Genomic DNA, 10,150 nt, shown 5'->3' on the forward strand with positions numbered 1-10,150 from the left:
ACAAGGGTTTTTTAACATCCAGAATCAGGTCTGGTTTAAAGGGTGGGGACTGGCTCAGCTAAACAAAGAGGAAACATGTCCCTCCATCCTAATCCTGCTCAAATAGGCCTGCTCACAAAGGTAAGGTTTCTGTTCTCTTCTGTTGACTTCATGGGAAGTTGGCTGAGTCCCCAATTCTGCAGAGGGATGCAGGCAGAGGGGAGTACTGCAAACAGGCTTTACCCTAGGTGTTTAAATGATAAATGTGAAAGAAATGGTGTGGACACTGTCAGTGGGAGGAGGCACTGAACTGAACGTAGAAATATTGCTTAGCCTGGAGCTTTTTCTGGTATCTCTACTACATACCCTCAACTTCCTGCACTGACAAGAACACTATTTGGAAATCAAAACCCTTCCTAACACACACACACACAAACTCTGCCTTATTCATTTCAATATCCTGGCTTCCCACATGCTCCTAAATCCACACACTGGCACCAGTAGCCTGAAGTCTGTAAGTCTGAGCCATTAAGTACATCCTTACCCCTGAAAATTAGGAAAGATCATGATTTAAAGGGGTATTTATGATACTGTGTTGTTCCAGATAGATTTTGCTTTTTTGGGGGGTGGTTCTGATGTATTTGGGGAAGGCATGGAGTATATCTACATCCCTTTGGTCCCTGCTGGTACTCTCCAGTCCCCATACCCTCCTGCAGTCTCCTGCAAGTGCATAGATATTAGGGCAGGGCTCTGCATCTATTTTTACAACCAGGAACCATCTAGTTTGGGAACTTTGAAAGCCAGAAGAAGGCAGCAGGGGTTGCCAAGGCTCAGATTTCCTTGTCACAGTTCTCAACCAGGAGAACAGTTGAAAATCAACACCAGTTTGTCTCTTCTTTCTTATCTCTCCACCCCTACAATGTTCCAGGACTCCATACAGATATTACCTCCAACACACACACACACACACACACACCCCCACACCCACCCCCCTGGGTTTAGAAGCTTTTTAATTCTTAAGGCAGCAAACCCACAAAGCTGAACTCCATACAGATATTACCTCCAACACACACACACACACACACACACACACACACACACACACCTGGGTTTAGAAGCTTTTTAATTCTTAAGGCAGCAAACCCACAAAGCTGAAAGGGTCTCTGCCACCATCCCTCTTCCGTCCCACGCCGCAAGGCTACACACAATAAAACCCCATACATTCCAAAGACCACAACATAACCCGGACCCGCCCGTGACTCCAGCACACGTCCCATACCTGATATGCAGACGATGAAATTGGCTTGAAGAAGAAAAAGCACCTCCCAGACTATTTCCATCCTCTGATTCTCATTCCAAGTGCATCACTCGACGTGAAAACAGGGGGGGAAGGGGAAGCCCCACAAGGAACACACACATGCACACACGCACACTTCCTAGCGAGTGCACACTCGCACTTCCACCGGATAGTCGGCCGGGGACAGTCACCCCAAGATCAATATCGCAGTTTGAACTGTTCCAGCAAATTTCCCCTCGGGCTCGACGGACGTGCGCCCCAGACGTGCTGACACATGACCGATGCCTCGCTGCCCAGGAGGTCTCCTTGCTCACCGGTCTCTGCTCCTTGCACAGGCGGTGGAAATAGCACTAGCAGTGGCGGCAGCAGCCACCCGAACGCACCAGCTCTGGGCTCTTCCTGCAAAAACGAGACCGCGATCCGCCTGGCTCCCCAAGAAGACATAGACGATAGCCCCCCGCCGGGCCGGGCCGTGCAGTTTTAGGTCCCTGGCCGCTCGCAGTTTGCAGGCTAAGCCTCGGCAGTCCGCGACGAGTTGCCCTCGAAGTCCGCCCCCCTCACCGGGGCATGGTCAGAGGGTGGCTGCTCCGCGCCGCGCCGTTCTCCTCCTGCTCCCGGGTGCCAGAGGGACGCAGACACAGCATACAGAGAGACAGAAAGAGAGGCAGGGGTTACTGCCCGAGACTGCCGTCCTCCTGCCGCCTCCGCAGACCCTTCCTGCCGCCCCAGTCTGCGCGCAGCCTGCCGCCTCGGAGCCCGGCTCGAGCGACACTCCAGGGCGTGGAGCAGGGGCCGTGCGGGGTCGGCTCCCCGCTGGCCTCGCGAGCTCACGGGCTTCCCACGGCGCGCGCGCCTGCTGTCCCTCTCCTATTTTTCTGGTCTCCCCAGAACCTCCAGTTCCCTCGCTTCCATGGTCCGCGACTAGTGCCGCCGCTGCCGCCGCCGCGGCGATTTTCCGCAATGCAACTGCAGGGGTCGTTATTTCCTCGTCTACAGATCCCGGCGCCTCCCGATTCCGAAGGGAGGCGGGGGCGGGGAGGCGGGAGAGGGGCTCGGCCAGGTGAGCAGTCTCGCCGAGCCCGGGCCCAGCGTCAACCCGGCCGCCCGCCGCTCGGGGCGGAGGCAGGAGGGCGCGGCGGGGAGGCGAGGCCTAACGCGGCCATGAGGACAGGAAGCGGGACGTCGGGCTTCGGGGCAGCACGGCCGCTCAGGCCCAGCGCCGAGCCGCAGCCCCTCACTCTGCCCCGCCCTGGCGGCTGCTGTCACTACAGGATTTGGGGAGATTTTCCCTCTCCTTAAAAAGAACTTTGCGCCAGCGGGTTAGGAGCGGGAGACCCGGGCGGACTCATCTTGCGAGTGCTGCGCTGCGCTCCCTCCGCTGTGGAGTATTGGGGATTTTTTTTTTTTTCTTTGCATAATTCATTCCGTTCCCTCTCTCCTGTCCCTCTCCTGCCCCCTCCTCCTGCCCCCTTTCCGCTCCGGTGCCAGAACAGTACTTACCCCAGAGTTCTCTCTGCAGGCTTCTAGACCAGGTCCTGCAAGTCCCTCACCTCCATCCTCCTGAAACGGGGAAAACCCGTCTTTCCAAGCCCGGGTGCGAGCAGTGGCCACTGCCAAACACGCTTCTGCCTAGCTCCAGGAAGATCCAGGCCTATTGGAAACCCGGGCTCTAGGAGAACGGGCTTCGCTTCTTTTCTTTCGTTTATTCTGTTTTTCTTTCGGAAAGCTCAAGTGCTTTACAGGTTTTTGCTGGGCTTCAGATCACTGCCAGCAATACTCAGCAGCTTCTTCAGATTTTCCCGCACCAACCGCGCGAGCGCGCACACACACAAGCCTAGAGCTCGGCTCCTCTAAGGCCTCGGGGAAGGTGGGGGCGGCCGGAGCGCCAACAGCCACCCAGGCGGAGGCTGTGGCCGGAGCCTCACGCTGTTCCGCAGAAGGTCCCCTCCGCGACCAGGAAAGGGCTTGCTTCCGGTCAACAGCTCGCGGTGTAGATGCAAAGGAGTCGGAAGGAGACCCTGGGCTCGGAACTGTTTCCTTGAGAAGGCTGGCAACGAAAGGAAAAAAAAAAAAAAATCGCAGAGTTGTATTGCCTCTATAGCTGCTATAGAGGTCTGAGAAAACCCCAGACTCACCACTTTGGGAGTGCTGAAGAAAAGGACCGTGAAGGGGAAATCCCTGAAATGATCTCGGATTGCTCTGAGTTCTTGTTCAGATTGCAAATTATGACGTTTGGAAATTTTTCACGAGCGCGGATGGACACACAACAAAGACACGTAACCCACAAGGGTTGTTGTTGTTGTTTGTACTTTTTATTTTGGGGGGTTTAGAAACCATTTCAGTGTGAGATTTGGGGTTCGGTCTAATAACTGCATAAAGGATGGAGAAGAAGGGAAATGGTTACCATTCATCTGCACAGTAAAGTTAGTGAGTCTTCCAGGCAGTGTGGCTTGTGAGAGTGCGGGACTGGAACCAAAGGAGTTTCAGTGCAGCGTTCCCAGGATTCTTGAACTTACTGTTCGGGAAGAAGTGCAGCCGCCTTTTTGCAGACAGCCTTTGGCTGTCCGGTGCGGGGTTGGGGTGGAGGGCAGGGAGAGTGAGCAGTGCGAATAGCATGAGCTTTCCCAAAGCCTGGCAGACTTTGGGAGCCACAGCTGCTTAGTTCTGCTGCCTTCAGGGATTCGAAAAAAGAACCACAAGCAGACGACTGCTTTTTAAGACAGACGTGTGACTGAGCTATCTGTTTTCTGAGATGAAGGCCAGGGTCTCCAGGTGGTCAGCATATTAAAAATCTAGGCCCAGATGACGGAAATCCAGGATTCTTATGCAGAGAGCTTAGAGGTTCAGCAGGAAAGACACTGAGATCTCGAAATATTAAAAGAATCGAGATAGTGAGAACTAGTCAGTCATTTTAGGATACATGGGAGAGGGAGGAAGCTCCGCCCAAAAGAGAGTTTTGAAGAGAGAGAGAAAGCTGTTTGTTTGCTAAAGATGAACAGATTCCACCCAGGTAGCTTTTGAAACCATAGACAGTGACCTACCTTCTGCACTTGGGAGTAGAATCTGCTTGCCAGCAGGAGAGCTCTCTCTGGAAGCAGAACAGTGCCTGGATTTTTATACCAGGATTCATTTATTAGCTGGGCTTTCAAGGTGGCAGTGGTAAAGAATCCTGCCAATGCAGGAGAAGTGAGAGACTCGGGTTGGATCCCTGGGTGGGGAGGATCCGGTGGAGTAGGAAATGGTAACCCACTCTAGTATTCTTGCCTAGAAAATTCAATGGACAGAGGAGCCTGGTAGGGTACATGGGGTTGCAAAGAGTCAGACAGGACTGAGCACTGAGGGACTGAATACAGCGCACCCATTTGTTTACTAATAAATTATGCAATTATTAACTGAATACCAGATATGAGTCAAGCACACTGGCAAGTCGTTGGAGTTTTGTTACTAAAAATTCATAACCCTTGTTTTCAAGACGCTTATAAACTATATTACCTTCTACATTTTGCCTTAAAAGGCAATGCCAGTAAAATAATACTTTTCTTTTTTCAGTCTGTATATTCACCTTCAGCCCTATCAAGGAATATTTAATCAGTTCTCTGCCACCAAGTCCTTTTGATTAAAAACCCAAAAAACATCAATTCATAGAATAGTATTTAACTAAAACTAGTAACATGTATGTATCAATTGTTTGCTATGTGGTAGGCATTGCCAAATCCCTTCCATGAATAATCTTATTTAATCATATATATGAGGGAAATACTGTTATTACCTACATTTTACAGATGATAATACAAAGCCCTAGAGTGGTTATTTGTCCAAGGTCTCACAACTACTAACTGACAGTGTAGAGATCAGAGCTAAGCATTTCAGATTCAGATTCTGTGACAGACCATCTCCCTTCACTCTAGAAAATAAAATAGATCATCTTGTCATCTTGAGGAGGTAGAGGCCACAAGAAAAAATTTAAGGCATATTGAAATGTAATGGTAGATTATGCAGTTTAGAACTTAACTTATCTAGAATTGGGAGAAAGAAAAGATCACTGGAAATTGAATAATGAAAGGTGTTTTTGTTTGTTTGTTTGTTTTTTATTGCTGCATCGCACAGCTTTTGGAATCCTAGTTCCTAGTTCCCTGAGCAGGGATTGAACCTGGGCCCTTGGAAATGAAAGTCCCAACCACTGAACTGCCAAAGAATTTCCTCTAAGGCATTTCTAATGAAAGAATGTGAGTGCCTGCTAAGTGCCAACTCAGTTCTTGGCACTTGGAAGACAATAGTGAATTCAAAGTCACTCAAAATTTAGTTTCCGTGTTAGCATTTTCTAGAAGGAAAAAAAACAATATTTTCTTGAGTTACTTCTAGGCTCAACCCATGTTTTCTAAGAAATTTTTCATCTTAATCCACAAAATAACTCAGGAAAAGAGTGTATTAATTTTAAAATATCTGTCTTCACTCTTTACTTGTGTTTATTTTTTAGCCCATGAAACTAACAAAAGAAGTTTAAAAAACACTATGAAGCTAGAAAATATTTATTCTTATCCTTTTTTTTCATATTTTTAATTTTTTTAACTTTTTACAATATTGTGTTGGTTTTTGCTGTAAAACAACATGAATCCCCCATAATTGTCCCATAATTGTCTGTACATCCCCTCCCTCTGGGGCCCCCCAAGCCATCCCTCCAGGTTGTCACAGAGTCCAAGACTGGACTCCCTGTACTACAGAGCAGCTTCTTACCGGCTGTCCATCTTACACTTGTACCCAAGTCTTAATAACTACAAAGAATCTCTCTCCGCTATATCTGTCTTTGTCTTTTTCCTACTTTACAATTCTCTACTACAAATTCAGCACAAAGTATGTTACACATACAATAGAAAGTCTTGGCTGAGTCCAAGTGTGAGAGTCAGTTCCAGTTTTCCCAAAGAAAGGAAGGGACTCTTCCATTCCCTAGAAGAGAACAACATTGAAATTCTTTGGATTATTTTTCCACCTTCTCTTTTACTCAGCCCCACTGAAAAAGGAATGACTCATCTGGTTGATAAAATTTTTTGAGAATTTGACATCCATCACGGCACATTTCCCTGAGGCAGATCCTCTATACATTAGAAGACAAAGCAGATCCATCTCTCTTCCCTACTGCTCTCTTGGTCAACTTATATTCAGGCAAAATAGGTTCACAATCTCACTATGTGTTTCTGGTCTCCATGCCATATTTAACTCAAGAATCATAGTGATTATCTGGGAAGGGAGACAGGGGAATGAAGAGGGACAGGAGGGAGGTGTTACAAAGGAGTAAAAGGAAGCTTTTTAAAAGTAATGGATATATTCAATATCTTAATTGCATTGATGGCTTATGGATACATACATATGTCAAAAGTTGTCAAATTGTGCACTTTAAACATGTGAAGTTTATTTTATATCAATTATGTCTCAAGGTTATCCATCAAAATAGATAACTAGCTTATGCAAATAGAGGCAGACTATAATCATAAATAGTCAGAAGTGGATATATTTAATAAACTGTGGCCCAACTGGGCTTAGAGAAGCTCAACTTTAGCACACTGTTGCTGATCTATGTGAAATGTTACTCAGATTTTGAGAAGCATCAAAAATTATAGGAGTTATTCTTTGAGCTATTTCAAATCCTAAAAGATGATGCTGTGAAAGTGCTGCACTCAATATACCAGCAAATTTGGAAAACTCAGCAGTGGCCACAGGACTGGAACAGGTCAGTTTTCATTCCAATCCCAAAGAAATGCAATGCCAAAGAATGCTCAAACTACCGCACAATTGCACTCATCTCACATGCTAATAAAGTAATGCTCAAAATTCTCCAAGCCAGGCTTCAGTAATATGTGAACCGTGAAATTCTAGATGTTCAAGCTGGTTTTAGAAAAGGCAGAGGAACCAGAGATAAAATTGCCAACATCCGCTGGATCATGGAAAAAGCAAGAGAGTTCCGAAAAACATCTATTTCTGCTTTATTGACTATGCCAAAGCCTTTGACTGTGAATCACAATAAACTGTGGAAAATTCTGAAAAAGATGGGACTACCTGACCTGCCTGACCTGAGGCAGGTCAAGAGGCAGACCACCTGACCTCCCTCTTGAGAAATCTGTATGCAGGTCAGGAAGCAACAGTTAGAACTGGACATGGAAGAACATACTGGTTCCAAATAGGAAAAGGAGTACATCAAGGCTGTATATTGTCACCCTGCTTATTTAACTTGTATGCAGAGTACATCATGAGAAATGCCGGACTGGAAGAAACACAAGCTGGAATCAAGATTGCCGGGAGAAATATCAATAACCTCAGATATGCAGATGACACCACCCTTATGGAAGAAAGTGAAGAGGAACTAAAAAGCCTTTTGATGAAGGTGAAAGAGAAGAGTGAAAAGGTTGGCTTAAAGCTCAACATTCAGAAAATAAAGATCATGGCATCCGGTCCCATCACTTCATGGGAAATAGATGGGGAAACTGTGGAAACAGTGTCAGACTATTTTGGGGGCTCCAAAATCACTACAGATGGTGACTGCAGCCATGAAATTAAAAGACGCTTACTCCTTGGAAGGAAAGTAATGACCAACCTAGATAGCATATTCAAAAGCAGAGACATTACTTTGCCAGCAAAGGTTCGTCTAGTCAAGGTTATGGTTTTTCCTGTGGTCATGTATGGATGTGAGAGTTGGACTGTGAAGAAGGCTGAGCGCCAAAGAATTGATACTTTTGAACTGTGGCGTTGGAGAAGACTCTTGAGAGTCCCTTGGACTGCAAGGAGATCCAACCAGTCCATTCTGAAGGAGATCAGCCCTGGGATTTCTTTGGAAAGAATGATGCTGAAGCTGAAACTCCAGTACTTTGGCCACCTCATGTGAAGAGTTGACTCATTGGAAAAGACTCTGATGCTGGGAGGGATTGGGGGCAGGAGGAGAAGGGGACAACAGAGGATGAGATGGCTGGATGGCATCACTGAGTCGATGGATGTGAACTCCAGGAGTTGGTGATGGACAGGGAGACCTGGCGTGCTGCAATTCATGGGATCCCAAAGAGTAGGACAGGACTGAGTGACTGAACTGAACTGACTGTTTCTTTAATTTGGAAGTTATCACTCAAAGAAGTAGCTCTGATGTTGTCTCTGTATCTTTATATATTTTATCAGTATTGGACTATTAAGTTACAATGTAACTACCTTCTTGGGGACATATGATAAGCTTCCCTAGTATTAGATAGGGAGAGTTTCCTTGAAGTTTGTGAAAATTGTCCAGTCAGTCATTCCTGGAGAGAGGCAATTCTTGGGGCAAAAATTAAAACTTGGAAGATGAGCTTTTAGTGTGGAGCCAAGCAAAAATACTTCCATCTCTCTGAGTTAGGATGAGAGACAAAGGAGTCTGTATATTCAGGAGCATGCTTAATGGTGATGGCTGGATTCTGCCACTTGGATGTGGGCTATGAGCTAGGCAGGGAGGAAGCCTTATAGTACAGCAAGAACATACCCCAAGGGAAACCAGTAAAATCGGCATGTAATTCTGTAATTTGAGAGCAATCATATATAGTAACCACTTAAAAAGTATCTTTGAATGTTCTTCTTTTCTACTGTGTCTTCAGATGACTATTGATAAACACTATAACACTGTGAGAAAATTTGTGTACCAACACTTAGGCTACAATGATAAGGGGTCTTGCAGCAGATCAAAAGCTAATGTAGAGGTGGTAGCAGAAGGAAACACATGGTTGTACACCAAACTGCAGAGTGTGATGGAAAGTGACACAGCAGGTAAACCATAGGTGAAACTGAGAACTATACTAAAGAAAGGATCAGATGAAGACTCAGATGATGACATGGATTGTGAGCACTGATATCCTCAGGAGTTAGTAGGTGGGAGAGAAGAACCTCAAAAGCAATCTACAATTGTACAATTCAGCATGCAAGCTGAGGCCACCAAGCAGTGTCTTAGTTTCCTGTTGCTTCTGTGATAGATTATTACACATCGAGTGGCTTAAAATGACAGAAAATTTTAATCTTTCAGTTCTGGAGGCCAGAATTCTGAAATAAGTCTGAAGTGTAGCTTTGTTTCTGGAGTCTCAAGGTGAGAATTCATTCCTTGCCTTTTTCAGTTTCTAAGAGGTTGTCCTCATTCCTTTGCTCATGGCTCACATTCAGCACTGCCTTCTCTTCAACCTCTGCTTCAATCATCATATCTTCTTTTACTCCCTGATTCCCTGCCCCCTTTTTTTTAAATAAAGATCCTTGTGATTACATTGAGTTCCCTGGATAATCCAGGATAATCTCTTCCCTCTCAAAATCTTTAAATTAATCACATTGCAGAATTCCCTTTGCCACAGAAGGTAAGATATTTACAAATTCTAGGGATTAAGATGTTGACATATTTTTGAAATAGGACATGTCTTTTGCTTTTTAAATCTATTTTAAATTAACTACACTTACAGAAATACACTCATATTGGTTAATAGAATGCAGTTTTACTTATCCTATACAATTTAAACCAAAAAAGGTGGTACATGGTTTACTTTTAAAAAGAAAGAAAAAGGACTGGCAATCTGGTTTATTTTATCTATTACAATATATATAAAAGATCCTCCATCAAACGCTGCAAAAGCAACAGCATGAACCTTGAGAAATTAAATTTTGGTTTGTCTCTGAGGATGTATTTTTGAAATAGGATTCTTCTCATCCATTCTATAATTTGTAACCAACATAAGAAGGTTCAATTTTTAGTGGAGACAATGGATATTTTATTTCTGTAAATTACTATTCCTTATTTGTTATTTAAATTAGGACAGAAGAATAATTACTAAGAAAAGGTACATGCTAACTCTATAGAGTTTTGGTCAATAACTTAAAATTCAGTTTGGA

At 45.1% G+C, this 10,150-nt stretch overlaps 1 protein-coding gene across 1 annotated transcript in view; it reads right to left on the minus strand.

Annotated features, from left to right (window-relative positions):
- Positions 1 to 2,373, minus strand: part of CA10 (carbonic anhydrase 10) — an 843,529-nt gene extending 841,156 nt beyond the window's left edge. Inside the window, exon 1 of the mRNA XM_061389988.1 lies at positions 1,259 to 2,373. Within this exon, the coding sequence (XP_061245972.1) occupies positions 1,259 to 1,319 (61 nt within the window). The 5' untranslated portion in view covers positions 1,320 to 2,373. The remainder of the gene's footprint in view (positions 1 to 1,258) is intronic.
- Between the last annotated feature and the right edge of the window lie 7,777 nt (positions 2,374 to 10,150).

The sequence above is a fragment of the Bos javanicus genome, chromosome 19 (genome assembly GCF_032452875.1).
Source record: "Bos javanicus breed banteng chromosome 19, ARS-OSU_banteng_1.0, whole genome shotgun sequence".
NCBI lineage: Eukaryota > Metazoa > Chordata > Mammalia > Artiodactyla > Bovidae > Bos > Bos javanicus.